This window comes from Papio anubis, chromosome 5 (genome assembly GCF_008728515.1).
Source record: "Papio anubis isolate 15944 chromosome 5, Panubis1.0, whole genome shotgun sequence".
Taxonomy (NCBI): domain Eukaryota; kingdom Metazoa; phylum Chordata; class Mammalia; order Primates; family Cercopithecidae; genus Papio; species Papio anubis.
This window is the reverse complement of record NC_044980.1, coordinates 140005920-140024513: the sequence shown is the minus strand read 5'-3', so window position 1 is coordinate 140024513 and position 18594 is coordinate 140005920. Positions and strand designations below refer to the sequence as shown.

Here is an 18594-nt window from a genome sequence, read left to right as displayed (position 1 = left end):
GGCGAAAATGCTCAGAGAACTGGTCTTTTGATGACCAAGAACATGAAGCCTAAAGACAGAAGGGACAGAACCCAATTTCAAACAGGAAAATGAGAGAGAGTGAAAAGGCTCTCAGGCCATGCTGGTTTCTCAAGGTCACTGCCTTCTTTCTGATATCTGTGATGTCACAACCAAGATAGGCTGTGGTTGGCAATTTTTGGGAGAATGAATGAGCATGAAAGTTTTGAGAGGGACTCCATAGACTAACAAGTATGAAGAGTTTCTCCTCAGAAAGAGTTATGAGGGACCAGTAAACCAGTATGGGAAGATGAGTTCTTGAGAACAGGATTTCTAGTTATTGAAAAAACACCAGGTGTGCAAATTCACTTCTGAGATCCTATGTGATTAACTGGTCTGCTTTCATTATCTGGTGCCTGAAGAGCACATTTCCAATACAAACAGGCCCTTCCAAAGAAGGAACGTTAAATAAAAACTAAATGTAGAGGGCCAAGGCCGAACAAAATAAAAATAAAAATAAATAAAAGAACTGGCCTGTGGTACCTGCACAGAGAATCTACAAATTCTGATGCTTCATCTTCATCTATAGGCTCTGTACTCATCAGAATAAATTATAGGCTGAGTACAGTGGCTCACTCCTGTAATCCCAGCATTTTGGGAGGCTGAAGCAGGAGGACCACTTGAGGTCAAAAGTTGGAGACCAGACTGCACAACATGGTGAAACCTCATCTCTATATATAAAAAAATAGAATATAAATAAAGGTTTAAAAAAATAAATTAGAGGTCAATGGCAACTGATGGTGGTCAAATATTTTATCTAGCCAACATTTTACTAATTGAGACATAATTGTACTTAAAATCTCAGCAAATTCTTCAAGGATTAGAGATGACAGCAGCAGAGTCATATGTACTGATTTTTCATTTAATGATGTATAATCAATGCATATATTTCACATGTGTAAGTAATGTGAATTGGTATCATAGAATTCTGACTTTGAGGTCAGAGAGATCTAGGTTTAAATCCTGGCTACACTATTTGTTAGCTGTTTGTCCTTGGCAAATCTTTGAGACAGTTTGTTTATCTGTGTAATGGGAATATTATAATGAAATGGGGAATCTTTGCTGAGTTTTCAGGATTTAATAAACTAATGTACATAAAGTACCTAGGAGTGCCTGGCACATAGTAAGTCGTCAACCAGTAAGCAGTAGTTGTTTTGATGTTGATTAGTAGATGTTTTGATGTTTGATATGCTTACAATTCTTATACGTAATCTGGGTGACAATTTAATGTAGACAAGCCATGATTTTTTCATATGTAATTCTAGTCTAATTGTACTTGCTCTGATCATTTATCTCAGGTTATTTCAGAGATCAAATTAGATACTATATATAAAATCATTAAAACTACAAATTTCTTTACTATAAAGTATTATCCTTTTCTGTCTATTATCTCTATAGCTTTATGGATTCTTATGTTATTTGTATGTCTTTATTTACTACAAATACTCTAAATCAGAAGACATTGCTATTGCTTTCTCTACCTCCATTTGCAGTACATACATTAGGGATTAATTTAATATAGACCGCAGGACAATGAATATTAGAAAGACTCAAATTTTTTTCCAAAGAACTTTCTTTCTTTTCATTCTATTTCTTTCCCTACATGTGCAACCTCCATTTAATTATTTATTGAATATTTATTAGGTTTCTATATGCCACCTTTTCTCCTCTTTGTCTAAGCTTAGTTATAAAATACTACCAAAATTCATTGATTGTGATCTTGTTGTTTACTGTGACCTTGGGCAAATTAAGCTCTAGGTGTTCAGTCTTTTAAAAAATCTACAAAATGAGGACAATCAACCTACCTCAGGGTACTGCTGCAAGAATTAATGAGGATTAAATGTCATGTTCAACAAGAATTTACTGAATTAGCCAGTTGTGGATTCTCTCCTTGCATTACGTTCATGGCGGTCTCCTTGGACTTGACTGACCTGTGAATGATGCGCTGGCTCTGCAGGTAGTCCAGGGCCATGACCAGCTCACAGATGAAGAGCTTCACTGTTTCTTCCTTGAAGCGGACATTCTGCTGCAGGTGATAACGCAGGTCTCCACCCAGCAGGAGGTCCACCACCATGAACATGTCTTCCTCATCTTGGAAGGAATACCTGGAATTGCATTAGAAGAGAAAACTTAACAAATATATTTACACATTAAAGAGTCTCAGAGGCAAATGAGACCCGACAGATCACAGCAGAGTGTTCCTGAGCTAAGAGCTCAGACTTTGGGAGTAGGTGGTCTATCACTAGCTCTATCACCTTAGGCTTTTAGTTTCTTCATGTGTCACATGAGAATAATAACCACATTTGATCACCCTGATGAACAAACAGGGTAATTATAATACTTATTGTCATGCTTGACTTATAGTAAGCACTCAATAACTATTTGTTCATATGGTGATAAAACACAGAAAATGAAACGAACCCAAGTTATCCATTTATTGCTAATGGTTGTATCCTAACTGTACATTGCAGAAGGCCCATAAAATATGAGCTATGGGAACTCCTTGAACCATTCTCATGCCCATTTTTCTATACTAACAACATCATTGCCCAGCAACATTATAACAAATCATGTCCCACATTAATGACAAGGAAAACATATAAGAAGGGCAATGAAGAAGTAAGCACACAGTACAAGGAAGTAATTTACTCTGTCTTTGGGATGGGGAAGTAAGGGAAAGCTTCTCAGCAGAGGTAAAACCAGTGCTCAGTTTTGAGGAATGGTGATCACAGTAATAACTAAAAAATAACACTAACATCTCCTGATGTTTCTACTGAGTGACTTTGTGGGCTCTGACACACCCTGCAAGTGCAACCCCAGTCCTTCCTCACGATGCTGGTCCCATGCTCCCATTCACATGAGGAAATGCACAAAGTTAAACACCTGACAAATGGTAGTGCCAACATGTTCTCCAGGTGCCAAAGTAAAATTTGAAAAATACCAGAGAAAAATGGGATGCATGCAAGCACAGACTTGGGAAAGGACCTAGTGCAAGTGGGGAAAGGAGAATAGCTTGGATTTGCTGGAGTAACAGGTATGAGGGGGAAGCTTGCATCTGGAGAAGGTGGCAGAGGCCAGATCCCAAAACAGAACCCTGTGCACCCATCTGCAGTGACCCCCAGTCACTGAAGTAGGCAGGATCAGACATCGGGGAGTGCAGGGATAAGGAATTAGAAGAGGAAATGAGACACAGAGAGTAGACCTGGCCTCTGCTGTGTACAAACAGTAGCTTGTAAAAATGCATTCCTACCTCTGTGATGTATTTTGTTTCCCTCAAAGCACAGCCATGATTTCTAGCCACAGTCAAGTTTTCTGTGTGAACACTGCTTTGACACGTTTCTTTAGACATAACGTCACGGAGATCACATTTTAAAGTTTCATATGAATCAAAGAATTAAGTGCCTGCAAGCAGTGCCCAGGGATGCACATTACTTCCTCGTGACAAATTATTTGCTGAGGAAATAAATGTAAAATATCAATGATGGGAGAAATGCACTTAGTACATTTTCTTCTTTATAATTATCATTGTGCTAAAGGAGAAAAGGGATACTTACACCAGAAAAAAAGAAATTCAATGAAGCATTAATCTGAGGTGGTAACATTCTAATGAGCATTAATAGCACCCGATAGTTCAATAAATTCTGTTTATCACCGAAGACTGATTTACACAGAATATGTCTTGGAAAAATTAAGCTCTAACAGAAACTCAAAAAGTGCTTTGTAAAAGCCTGAGAAACATATGTTTGGTATTGCCTTTTGGGAGATACTATTCTTCATCTCAATGCAATGACTGGCTGGTCATCTCTGCCACTGGTGTATTGGGCACAAGGAAAGTTCCTTGGTTCTAGGCAAAGTGGTACATAAGCCTTCCAACTGCAGCAACACACATTATATTCACCGTGTTTTACAGGCCATTCAGTAAACAATATTGAACTGGTGAAACTGTAATCATGGCTGGGACCTGCTGCACCTCAGGCTGTTCTCCGCTAAGGTAATAGAAAGAATGATTGATTGTGGGATGTAAGCAAGGCCTTTTGGGATGAGTGGCAGATGGGATAGGGATAATGAGGTGTATGAGGGTTTGGTACCAAAAGTCAGGAGAAGAGCGTACTAATCATAAACATAATTAGATGCCAGTGCAAACCACCTACTCAGACCTGGTTAGCATACAGAACAGACGTGATTCACTCCCTGCTGTTGACTACGTTAGGCTGCCAGGTGTAGTTCAGAAACCTGGTAACAGACCAGTGGACTCTTCTCCTACTATTCCATTTAACTCCAAGGGAGCAGAATATATTTCTTAAAATCAGCCTGAATGAACATTTTTACTGGGACTTGGGTTAAGCTGTTTTTATTCAAAGAACAAAGTGATAAAGGTGCCAGTTGTGGCAAGTTAATAACTGTTCGAATGTGCAGGGGATTATCAATCAAAGACAGAAGAGGCCCAGGCAAGAGGCAACATGTTTCCCTTGGCCAGTAGAAATATAAGTTTATTTAATCATAGAGGCACGTTTGGCTCTTAAAAATCATCTTTCTCCTTTGGCACATCAGAGCTAAAACTCTCCATCTCAGATTCTTAATTCTCAGAGGGAGAGAAGATAAATATTTTATTATCCAGAACTATGCCCAGTAAAATATGTGAACATAAAACAATTGGGCAATATCTAGAATATTCAACGTCGTATCATCTGATTTTTTAAAATGAGTAAGAGCTTCCTTGTACCTCAACCATTCATCACAGCCTCACTATAGCATTTCTACAACTTTCTTTGGTGGGATATCATGGCTTATTTATTTCTTAGTTGACAGCTCCAAAATTAACAAGTCTGGTCCCAGTGCATTTGAAATTCATTGCAAAGTGTGCTCAGTAAGGAAGACAACTAATAAAAGATCACCACCCTATTCCAACCCTACTCCATCATGCTTGACCCAGACCATTGCAATAGGCTATTCATAGCTCTGTCTGCGTAATCTTGGACCTCTTCAATCCATTCTCCACTTTGCAGTTATATTTTTACAATGTGAGTTTTATCATGTCATCCAGGCTCAAGATAACCTTCACCTCTTTGTGGTCTACAGAAACCTATGAGGTCTGGCCCTGTTTATTTTTCCAGCTTTATCTTGAAGATCTTTTCCTTCCATTCTCCAACTAGCAATTCAGGCCCCCTTCAGCCTTAGAAGCTTGTGATATGGTGTGACTTGTGCCTGCACTCATGATGCTGTCCAGTACCTGGTTATATTCTTTTCACCTTTCAAGTCTCAGCTCAAGTGTCACTTCTCACAGAAGCCTTTTCCAACACTCCATATTAAATGTGGTTCCCCTGTTACACGCAATGCCATATGCTTACACAGAATTTATCAAAGTTTGAAAATATTTTCCTGTGTGCTTTTGGATTAACTTCTTTCATTCCCAATATATCTCAGGATGCATGCTTGCTTTTACTCACCATTGGTGCCTCAATACCTGTACACTGCCTGGAATACAGATTGAACAAATAGCAATAGAAAACATAATCAATGAATCAAAAGAGAAAGGAGAGAAGCGAGGTTAAAACACAAGCTTTGGGTGGGCTCTGATGTAAATGCTCTAGATTCTATGTTTAGAAATTAGCATGGTTACCAAATAAGCCAAAAGAGTCACTTATATGGGAGTCACGGTAAATGGTAAAGACATAAAAAGAAAAAAGAAAGTCACTCACATGCTTGAAGCTGCCTTACAGGGGCCATCTTGAAATAAATCTGACTCTGAGGGTTGGGAAGAGATCTAAAATATTCTACAATGCAGTGTTTTTCAAATTGTGAGTCAAATTCCTTGAAGGAGTTGTGAAATCAGTTTGGTTGACTGTGATGAGCATTTTTTAAAAAGAAGTAAAATAGATCGAATAACATAGGATAAATGCTATTAACATAAAGTTAAACATGAGATTTTTTATGAATATAATGTATCTCTGTGAGTATACCTACTGGGTTATGATGAAAAACATTATTTATTGTTATGGGCTGCAGTCAAAAAAGCTTGAAAACCATGATAGTAGGGGAACCTACTTCCTATTGCGGAACTGTTGCACCAAATCCTCATTCTGATGCTACCCCAGCAAGGGTCCATTCTGAGCAAGGAAAAGCAAGAGAACATTGTCCTAGAACCTAAATGATAGAACAGTTCATTGTGTTTTTCTGACTCTGAACAGGGAGTGCTCACAGCAGGCTTTTCACGGCTTAGGCGAAGCATTAGCCCTTGTTAGAAGAGATCCCTCAGGAATAGCAAGGAGCAGGTTAGGGTACACTGTCCTATTCATTAAGTACAAATTTACATTTTAAAACCTTTCTTTAGAGCAATGACCCATCATATTTTTCTTCTTATAGCTCTGGAATAATTTTTCAAGGTGTACCTAGTGTGAAGTTCATTTTTTAACAACAAGTATTATGCACCTAATTCATTCACCATAACAATACAGCAAACCCACGGTTTCCAAAGGCAGATTTCAACAGTATATAAAAGCAATACTCAGTTGTGGCCGGGCGCGGTGGCTCACGCCTGTAATCCCAGTACTTTGGGAGGCCAAGGCGGGCAGATCACGAGGTCAGGAGATCGAGGCCATCCTGGCTAACACTGTGAAACCCCATCTCTACTAAAAATACAAAAAATTAGCCAGGGTGGTGGCGGGCGCCTGTAGTCCCAGCTACTAAAGAGGCTGAGGCAGGAGAATCACCTGGGAGGTGGAGTTTGCAGTGAGCCAAGATCGTGCCATTGCACTCCAGTCTGGACGACACAGCGAGACTCCATCTCAAAAAAGAAAAAAGAAAAAAAATACCCAGTTGTGTTTTTGTTTTTTAACTGAAATACCGCAATGTGACAATCTAAGGCAACAGAAAGGTTAATGGCTTGGATAACACTGGAACCAAGCTGAGACAACACCCTAAATTCTCTCTATATAAGTTTAGAGGGAGGCAATTTACAACCTAAGCAAGTATGTCATGACTTTTAGTCATTAATGTATCATTATGTGAGCATTTCCACCAAAGCTTGATGAGAGCCACTGTTGGTAAGGACATGGAGAAATGGGTATCTTGTATACCCTGGATGGTAATCTGGTGAAGCCTCTTTTTGAGGACAATTCAAAAATATCCTTTAAAAAGCACATAGATTTGGCCTGTAATTTTTTTTTTTTTTTTTTTAGGCAGGGTCTCACTGTGTCATCTCATCCAGGCAGTCATAACTCACTGTAGCCTTGACATCCCAGGTTCAAATGACCCTCCCACCTCAGCCTCCTGGGTAGCTGGGACTACAGGTACACACTACCATACCAAAATATTTTTATTTTTTTTTTTAATTTTTAGTAGAGGTGAGGGCTCACTATGTTGTCCAGGCTGGTCTCAAACTCCTGGCCTTAAGGAATCCTCCTGCCGTAGCCTCTCAAAGTGCTGAAATTACAGACGTGATCCACCACACCCTGTGTTGTCCTATAATTTCATTGCAAGGAACTTTATGGATACACTCGAAAACTGTGCCAAGATGTACATATAAGGATACTCATTATACTATATAAAATTAACATAATTTACATGCCCGTCGTTAAGGGAGCATGTGAATAAATTATAGCAAATTCATGCTATAGATTATACAGCATTTTTTAAAAACTGAGACAGATCCATATTCTTTTTTTTTCTTTGCATTTCAATGGCTACAAAAACGCAGATCTATATTCTGATATGGAACTATTTCCAAAATATATTGTAAAGACAAAGGAAGGAAAAGAACAATGTTTACAGTATAGTATGCAGTATAGTATATAGCTACTTAGGTACATAAAAAGGATATATTTAAAAAGGATATAAACACACAACCACAAAAGGAATAAAAATGCACATACACTAGTATATGCATAACTTTTTTTGAAAATAAGATAGTTATATAAATGGTGGGATTATAAATCATTTTGGTTTTTATATGTTTATATTTAAAAAGCCAAATAGATGTAAGAAAAATATTTCCTTCTACTCTGATATATCTAATACATATTGCCTTATCAGGAAAGAAACAAACAAAAATGAGTCGGTTATTAATCTTTATAAATTATCTGGGCTAGTAGTTGTCCTGAGATCCTCAATCTTTTTTATTTTTCCTGACTGTTTTATAAACTTTTCTTTTTAAATAAAGAAATTTTTATCAAATGTTTGCATCCTATAGTTGGATTTAAACAAGGCCTGCCCACTGCCATTGACATATGTGGCAGTCTTTTTTATTCTACAGCTTCCCTGACCAACTGTTATTCTTTTATTTCTAGTAATTTTTCGTTGAAAAAAACCCAAATGTGGGCCGGGTGCGGTGGCTCACGTCTGTAATCCCAGCACTTTGGGAGGCTGAAGCAGATGGATCATGAGGTCAGGAGTTCGAGACCAGCCTTACCAGTATGGTGAAACCCCGTCTCTACTAAAAATACAAAAATTAGTGGGGCATGGTGGCATGTGCCTATAATCTCAGCTACTCAGGAGACTGAGGTAGGAGAATCGCTTGAACCTGGGAGGCTGAGGTTGCAGTGAGAGATCACACCATTGCACTCTAGCCTGGGCAACAGATGGAGACTCTCAAAAAAAAAAAAAAAAAAAAAGGAAATAAAAAAAAAAAACCTTAATGTTTGCTGTAGTATTTTCAGTCTGGACTTTGATGATTGCATTCAATGTCATGTCTATCTACACATTCCACAATTCTTTGTAGTTTGTAAAAATTGGTGGTTAGATCTAGAGGCTTGTTCAAGTTTAGGTTAAAAAAAAAATCTATATTTTTTTTTTGGCAAAACTATTTCACAGATAGTGGTATGCCCTTGATTAGGAGTTATACAATTAATAAGTCTATATTTTGTGTGTGGTGTTATCAGCCATTAATTATTGTCATCTTGATCCAAAAATTCCTTAGGGGTTGTGATATTTTAATTCTATCATTTCTCCTTAATGTTTTAGCTGGAGTATTTTTATACAGAGAAACTTGCTTTAATCAATTATTTAGTTACTCCGAGGTTCAATTCATATAGGAAAGGTGTGCTTAAGTCTTCCTTCCCCCCCGCCGCCGCCTCAGAGACAAGGTCTTGCTCTTTAACCCTGGCTGGACCACACTGGTGCCATCATAGTTCACTGCAGCCTCGAAGTTCAGGGCTCAGGCAGTCCTCCCACCTTAGCCTTTGAGTAGCTAGGACTAAAGATGTACACCACAATGCTCAGCTGATATTTTAATTTTTTGTAGAGACGGAGTCTTACTATGTTGCTCAGACTGGTCTTGAACTTGTCTTTCCTTTATTTACCACTTTTCAAAATGATTTGTTTGTTTCTTAGAGTCCTCCAAAAACAATCAATATACTTAAAAATATATTATAATGAACTCCTGGGTTTGATGTCATTATTCCTATTGTTGTTAAAAATATATTATACTTTAAGTACAATTCAGTGGCACTATGTACATTAGAATGTTCTACAACCATCACCACTGTCCATTTTTAGAACATTTTCATCATTGCTAACAGAAACTCTGTACCCATTTAATAATAACTCCCTATTCCGCCTCTCCAACTGCTGGTAACCTCTATTTTATTTTCCGTTTCTATGAATTTGTCTGTTCTAAGCATCTCATCTAAGTGGAATCATAAAATATTGGTCTTTTCATGTCTGGATTATTTCATTTGTTATAAGATTTCAAGGTTCATCCATGTTGTAGTATATATCAGAATTTTACTTCTTTATAAGGCTGAGTAATATTCCACCATAGGCATATACTACGCGGTGTTTATCCATTCATCTGTTGATGGACATTCGGGTTATTTCTACCTTTTGACTATTATGAATAATGCTGCCATGAACACTGGTGTGCAAGTATCTATTTGAGTCCCTGCTTTCAATTATTTTGAGTAAATATTGAGTAATGGAATTGCTGGATCAAATGGAAACTCTATGTTTAACTTTTTGAAGAACTGTCTGACTGTTTTCTTCAGTGGCTGCACCACATTACAGTTCCACTATCAGTGTACAAAGGCTCCAATTTCTCTACATCCTCTCCAATACTTGTTATTTCCCATTTTTTAAAGAGTAGTACTGGCCCAGTGTGGTGGCTCACACCTGTACTCACAGCACTTTGTGCGGTCTGAGGCAGAAAGATTGCTTCAATCCAGGAGTTTCAGACCAGCCTGGGGAACATAGTGAGACACTGTCTCTACAAAAAAAAAAAAAAAAAAATTTGTCTGGTGCGGTGGCACATGCCTGCAGTCCCAGCTACTCAAGAGGCTAAGGCAGGAGGATCACTTGAGCCCAGGATGTTGAGGCTGCAGTGAGCCATTTTCGTGATCACACACCACTGCACTTTAGCCTGGAAGATAGAGCAAGATTCTGTCTCACAAAAAAAAAAAAAAAAAGAATAGGTGTGAAATGGCATTTCATTGTGATTTTGATTTGCATTTCTCTAATGTTTCGTAATGCTGAGCATCTTTTCAAGTGCTCACTGACCATTTATTTATCTTTTAATGTAAAACTACTCAGATTCTTTATCCATTTTTAAATTGCATTTTCCCTTTTTATTATTGACTTGGAAGAAATCTTTGTATACTCTTTTTTTTTTTTTTTTTGATATGGAGTTTCGCTCTTGTTGCCCAAGCTGAAGTGCAATGGCACAATCTCCATGCACTGCAACCTCCACCTCCCAGGTTCACGTGATTCTCCTGCCTCAGCCTCTCAAGTAGCTGGGGATACAGGCACTTGACACCACACCCAGCTAATTTTTATATTTTTAGTAGAGACAGGGTTTCACCATATTGATCAGGCTGGTCCTGAGCTCCTGACCTCAGGTTATCCACCCACCTTGGCCTCCCAATTTGCTGGGATTACAGGCATGAGCCACAGTGCCTGGCCCCTTTGTATATTCTAAATGCACATCCTTTAATAGATATATGATTTGTAAATATTTTCTCCCCATTCTCTGGGGTGACTTTTCACTTTTTTGATAGTGACTTTGAAGCATAAAAAGCATAAAAGTTTTAAGTTTTTATGGTGTCCAATTTATCTACTTTTTAAAGTACTTGTTCTTTTGGGGTCATATCTAAGGAACAATTAATGATTACAAGGTCTTGATCATCTACTTCTATATTTTCTTTGAAGAGTTTTATACATTAAGTTCTTATATTTACCTCTATTTTGCATTTTGAGTTAATTTTGTATATGGTGTGAGGTAGGGTTCCAATTTCATTCTTTTACATTTGGACAACTCATACAGTTGTCCCAGCACCAGTTGTTGAAAAGACAAATTCTGCCCCCATTGAATTTTCTTGGCACCCTGGTTAAACGTCAATATACTGGAAATGTGAGACTTTATTTTTAGATGCTCAATTCTGTTCCATGTTTATCCTTATGCCAGGACTACCCTGTTTTGATTATTGTAGCTTTGTAACAACTTTTGAAACTGGGAAGTATGAGCCCTCCAACTTTGCTCTTCTTTTTCAAGATTGTTTTGGCTAGTCTTTGAATTTATTGAATTTTGAGTCCCTTGGACTTCTATACACATTTTAAGATCAACTTGGGAATTTCTGCAAAGAACCCAGCTGAGATTTTGATGTGGATTTTATAGAATCTATAGATAAATTTGTTATTAGGATATATTCCTAATATATCCTAATAAAAGCCATAGTGCTTTTTTCACTTAACAGTATACTCTGCAGAGCAAACCACACTAGGAGATAGAGATATTTCTCACTTCTTTTCTCAGGTGTGCAGTGCTGCAATTTATGTATGTCACATGATTACTCAACCTGTCCCTGCTTGATGAATATTCAGGTTGTTTCCAGATTTTTGGCTAATATAAATAGTGCAACAGTGAAAAACTCTATGCGTATGTCTTTGTTTGTTGTTGTTGTTGTTGTTTTGTTTTTTAAGACAGAGTCTCTCTGTGTTGCAGAGGCTGGAGTGCAGTGGCATGTTCATAGTACCCTGCAGCCTCCACTTCCAAAGCTCAACCTGTCCTTCCATCTCAGCCTCCCGAGTAGCTGGGACTACAGACACGTACCACCATGCCTGGCTAATTTTTAAAATTTTTTTGTAGAGACGAGGTCTCACTATGTTGCCCAGGCTGGTCTCAAGCAGCCCTCCCACCTTAGCCTCCCAAAATGTTGTGGTTACAGGTGTGAGCCACCACACGTAGCCCAGTAGTAGTACTGGCCCAGTGTGGTTGCCTTCTTATATTCTGGGCAGTCTAACTTCGTTATAGATGTATAGAAGAGGGTTTGCTAAAACAAAGATTTGTCAAAACAAAGGGCAAAGCTATATGTAATTTTTGCTTGATATTGCCAAATTTATCTCCATAGGGTGCATATCATTTGGAATTGCCACCAGCAGTATGTGACAGTGCCTATTTCACCACTTTCTCTCTCTAGAGTATGTTGTCAAATTTTCAGAGGTTTCTAACAGTAGAAAAACTCATCAATAGACCAAGAAGCTTTGGAACTTATAAAATACTTACTTCCTGTCTCATAAGCAGCCTTACAAAGCTTTTCCAAAGAAAAAAAGCACCTTGAATGCCTTCTTTAACACATATAAGTGACTGCACCCACTCTTGTGTATTTTCTGTGGTTATCCAGAATAAACAGCCATATATCTAAAATTCATAAACGTGGACAACTTAGAATTTATGTAGATTTTTTGGGCAGTAAACAGAATGATTTTGAGAGAACTACCATATAATTTTTACAATAAGTGTTCAGGCCAGAATCGGTGACTCACACCTGTAATCCTGGCACTTCGGGAGGCAGAGGTGGACGGATCACCTGAGATCAGGAGTTTGAGACAAGCATGGCCAACATGGCAAAATCCCATCTCTACTAAAAATGCAAAAAAATTAGCTGGGCGTGGTGGCAGGCTCCTGTATCCCAGCTACTTGGGAGGCTGAGGCAGGATAATCACCTGAACCTGGGAGGCACAGGTTGCAGTGAGCCAAGATTGTGCCACTGCACACCAGCCTGGGCAACAAGAGTGAAACTCCATCTCAAAAAAACAAATAAATAAATGTTCATTAAAACTTCCTTTTTAGCAATAAGAAACTTGTACGTAACTCTCAGAAGACGTAAAGACTCTTGGTCGGAGTTTATCTCCCCTGTAGTTAGTCTTTCCTGGTCTCTCCTTGACAAATGTAAATTAGATGTTACTCCTCTGTGGTTTTCCCCCTGTGACCTTCCATGGCACCCAGGTATTTCTCCATTACAGAATGCTTCAGGCCTGGTGCAGGTGACTCACGCTTGTAATGCCAGTACTCTGGAAGGTAGCACTTTGGAAGGCAGGAGGATCGCTTGAGGCCAGGAGTTCAAGGCCAGCCTGGGCAACATAGTGAGACACAGTCTTAAAAAGATGTGTCTGTTTTTGTTTTTAAATTAGCCAGTATAGTGGCATGCACCTGTAGTCCCAGCTACTTAGGAGGCTGAGGTGAGAGGATTCCTTGAGCGCAGGAGATCAAGACTGAAGTGAGCTATGATTTTACCACCGCACTCCAGTCTGGGTGACAGAGCAAGACTCTGTCTCTTAAAAATGAAACAAAACACTTCAGAAATCTAGTTGTAGATGGCTGCATAGGATTACATTGTATAATCACCATTAATATTTTCTTTTTGCCTGAATTGCTCACTAATTGAACAAAGAATTTTGTGCCTTGTTGATTTCTATCCATCAGCAACCCCTGGCATATAGCGTGGTGTATAATGAGCACTTGTTCATCCGATGGTCATTTTACAAATATTTATTGTATATTCATGTTGTGCAAGGTGCTGAGAATAAAGGAGTAAACAAAAGACATGGTTTCCTTCTTCCTGAAGCCAATCATCTATAAAAGATAAGCAAATATTTAACAAACAAATATGTAGTTATAAAATATGGCAATAATTGTGAAAGAAAAGTGAAGGATACTGTGATAGAAACTAACAGAAGGACCCAAGTTTGATTGCAGGGGTCATGAAAACCTCACAGAAAGTAATACTCATATGCGTGTGATTCAAGACATAAACTATAGCCTCAATTAACATAAACAAAAATCCACAGTTTGCACAGTAAAAAAGATGGGGGGCAATTTTTAAAAATCATATAACAGGCTGCATGTTAGTTTTTCCTGATTATTATGATGATTTTTCTGAAGCCCTGACCTTTCTCTGGACAGAGTTTTAAATCATATTTCATAATCTGTTGGCTTATGTATACTGGCGCTGGAGATTTAATTTATGAAGCTTCTCCAGGGAGAAATTTTGCTATTATTATTTTCTACAGAATCTCTTGAGATGGCCACCTCAGAGCATCATACAGCCAGTACAGGCAAAGGGGAATAACAACATTTCGCTCTCCATATAAAAGGGCAAGCCAAGACAGCACACTCAGATGATAATGAGGAACAATTAAATCAGACTCTTGCTTACAAAGTTCATCAAGTGTCCAGGAAAGAAAAAATAAATGTTAGAAGTTAATACTTTTTGTGCTCCATGACAATCATAGACCGATTGCAGAGAAACTAGTCTAAGTTGGAGAGCTTGGGTCATTGATGGGATTGGAAATGGCCACTTGTGATTCAGCAAGTGGCTGGGCAGGCCTGGCTGGCGTGGGAGAGGTGCCTGGCGTGCTGAGTCATACATTGTGACTGGCCCTTCTCCAGAGCAGAGAGACAGGAAGTTCAGCTGGCACAATGTATTGTCCACCCTTCTGCCTCTCCAGACAGAAAGGCAATTTATTTCTTTATTGACCAAGCTACCCACATTCAGAATTGCAGGTCAGAGGGAGATGTACCAGAATTACTACCAAGTGAAGATATTCTTACTCAGCCTTCGCACCTTCATCCCAGGTTCTCTACTTTGAATGCACCCAATGTTCCTTTACCCGTTTAGTGCTTATAGCCAAACTAGACCAATTGCCTCTTCAGAAATGTTTTGCTTTTCTCCTGTCTCTGCTCTTATCTCAGTGGCTCTACTATTCACCTCTATTTCTGATGTCCAGCAGTAGAAACACTACCAGGAAAGTAGGAATAATATGACATAATGGTTTTTCTCAGACCTGAGAATATTAAAGTATCAGTGGTGATTTTGTTTTACTAAAATATTTTAATTTATCATGTTAAATGGCTCTTTGAAATTTTTAAGTTGATTTTGCAGTTGTAGCTAATGTTAAAATGTTTGGTTTTAGATTTGTAAAAGTAATGATACATATATAATAACATTAAAATAAAATACATGTTAACACTGAGGGTCTTAGAGAATTTGGGGGTCAGGAGTTAGAATCCAGCTTTGTCATCACTTTCTGGTTTTGCAGCTATTGAAAGAAATGGAACATGTCATCATCAGCATACTTATTTGCAGGAACTAGTATTTGAAGATATATGAAATTATACATGTAGTATATTAGTACAGTACCTCAAAAATAGTAAATTCTTAAAAATATTAGCTGTCTTAAAGAATGGCATTGCATATATACAATTCTTTAAGTTTCCCCAAGAATTTCCTTCTTGAGTTTTCTTTCTAAAACTACACTTTTCAATTCATCAAACTTAGTCACAGTGAGAATATCTCACCCAATTAAACTCCAATCCTGCTTAAATTCAATATGCTTTTAAACAGCAACAAAAATGAACTAGTAATCTATTAAGTGCAATCTAAGGAGAAAAATACAAATCTGCAGGATAGATTCATGTTTAATTATAACTACAAGTCTCAAGTGGATACTTAGAAAATCCTATTCTAATTCTCTATTAATTTCACAGATCTTCGCAGCATCTCAACATTTCCTGTACTCTGACCACCTTCATTCTCAGTTGATGGCCTCATATACCACAGGGAAAACACAGGCAATGGCATGAGAACTACTTCATCTGCCCTCTGACAAGCCCAGTAGCTCACACACATACAGACTTCCAAACTCTGCTTTCTCTCCTAGTACATGAAATAAGATTCCCCACTTCCACCTAAGGTCAGCTCACTCACCTGTGCCCTGAGTCACATTCATCTCACCACCTACAGGACCTGACTTGGCAATCATTCCTACTCTTTACTATATTACTAATTTCTTCCTCTCTATTGGCTCATTCTTGTTACAATTCAAACTTGTCTATGCACCTCTTAAAATATATGTAGGAATATATATAAATAGAATACATATTTATAAATAATAAATAACATACATAATAATATATGAATAATAATATAAAATAAATATTTTATTATAGCCAGTAATATACATAAGAGGATAATAGAGCATGACCAACTAGCATTTACTTTTGGAAATCAAGATTGCTTTAATATTTGCAAATCAACTTACTTCACTCATAGTAGAAATGATCTCAGTAAAACAAAAGTATTTGATAAAATATTATACTCATTCATGTTTTAAAAAAACTTCTAGTGACTTAGGACAGAAAAGAAACTTTCTTATTGTGATAAAGGATATCTACAAATAGCCTACAGCAAATATTTTATAAAATCTTGATATATTGAAAATCTTCGCTGTGAAGTCGGGAAAAAGAGACAAAGATGTCCATTATCACTACTTTTATTCAATATTGTTCTCAATGCATGTGCAATATGCATGGAAAGAAAAGATAAGAAGAGTGAAAGGGAAGAAATAAACCTGCCACTATTAGTACATTATATGAATGTAAATATTGAAAATCCAAGAAAACCTATGGGACAACTAGTATAATTAATAAGAGAATTTAGCCAGGTCACTGAACACAAAGTCAATGTTAATAATGAATTGTATTTTAGTATATAAGCATCAAACTAGCAAGAAATACAATTTTGATAAATAATACCACTTGTAATCTTATCGAATACCTAGTCATCAGTCTAAAGACAAATACGCTAGACCTCTACGCAACAAAACTAAAACCAAAGAGAGAAATTAAGGGATACCTACATAAATAAGGAAATGTATATGCATATATATGTATATGCATGTACATATATATATAAAATGTATGAATTGGAAATTTGGTATTTTAAAAAATGTTAGTTATCTCTGAATTAATCTATAGACTCCATGTACCAAATATACATACCAGCAGCTTTAAAATACAAATTGAAAAGCTACTCATGAAATTTATGTGAAATTTTAAAGAGTCAGCTGTAGCCAACATAATCCAAAGACGAATTACTGAAAATTCAGTATAAAACTACAGTAATTAAAACAGAGTGATAAATATGCAACAGTATACAAATAAATCAATGGAACAGAGTCAAGAAACTCACACATAGATGGTGACTTCATTAATAACAAATGTGGTTCTGTGGTGCAGTAAGGAAAGTATAAACTCATCAACAAATGGTTAAGGGTTAATTACTTATTTATGTGAAGACAAAATAAAACTTGATCCTAGACTGTAGATCTGAATGTTAAAGCTAAAACAGCAAAGCTTCTAGGAAACAGGATAGAATAGCTCCACCTTGGCGTAGACAAAGATTTTTTTTTTTTTTTTTTAAGACAGCGTCTGGATCTGTCGCCCAACCCGGAGTGCGGTGGTGCCATGATCTCTGCACACTGCAACCTCCATCTCTTGGATTCATAGGATTCTCATGCCTCAGCCTCCCAAGTAGCTGGGATTTACAGGCATGTGCCATTATGCCCAGCTAATATTTGTATTTTCAATAGAGACGGTGTTTCACCATGTTGGCCAGGCTTGTCTCAAGCTCCTGGCCTCAAGTGATCTGCCTGCCTCGGCTTCCCACAGTGCTGGGATTACAAGTGTGAGTCACTGTCCCCAGCCAGAAAAAAATTTCTTAAAGAGGACACAGCAATCACTATGCATAAAGAAAAAGATTGATAAATTGTACCACATTAAGCTCATTTTTTATTGTTAAAAAAAAAAAACACCATTACTGCAATGAAACAGAAAGTCAAAGATTGGGCAAATGATTTATATCCCCCCAAAGAAAGACTTCTTGGTGAAGTTTCACAACTCATTCCATATATATAATAAATTAGATACTAATTTGTATTTCTTTTACTTCTTGTATATTATGTTCCCTATATTTTTTACCCATAAAAAGAAAAGATAGGTTATTCAATGTCTCATTTTGTGTTAGTAACTCTGTTCTATCATCCTCAACATATGATAAGAAACTCCTGACTCAGGGTACAGTTCTACGTACATAATATTGAAAATGATTCCACACTTTCTTCTAAAATGTATCAATTACATGTAGCTGTATGCCTATTGTCAGGCATAGTTATATGTAGTTTTTCTAGACATTTTCCCTACTGATAAATGCATCTTTCTTTTTATTTGTTTTATTTGGTTTCCATGCAGAACAATTCTGTGATTCATCCTTTTCCTTCGAAATGTTTATGTTAAGTCTTTCAAACATCTTAGATAATTCACTACTTCTTTATCTGAGCAGAAGATTTAAAATTTAATATACCTTTATATGTAAGCAAACAAATGACATTCCAGTGCTAGGAAGCTAACACATGTCAGTGAAGATGTTGATTTTTGAATTATTTAAAATCTGTGTGATATAATACATTTTAAATACATGTTACAAATTATAG

The 18594-nt window shown here is 37.3% G+C and overlaps 1 protein-coding gene across 1 annotated transcript in view; it reads right to left on the bottom strand.

The window, feature by feature from the left end:
- The window catches only part of STK32A (serine/threonine kinase 32A), a 155231-nt gene that overhangs the window by 62306 nt on the left and 74331 nt on the right, over window positions 1-18594 (bottom strand). Inside the window, exon 5 of the mRNA XM_003900313.5 lies at window positions 1989-2162. Within this exon, the coding sequence (XP_003900362.3) occupies window positions 1989-2162 (174 nt within the window). The remainder of the gene's footprint in view (window positions 1-1988; window positions 2163-18594) is intronic.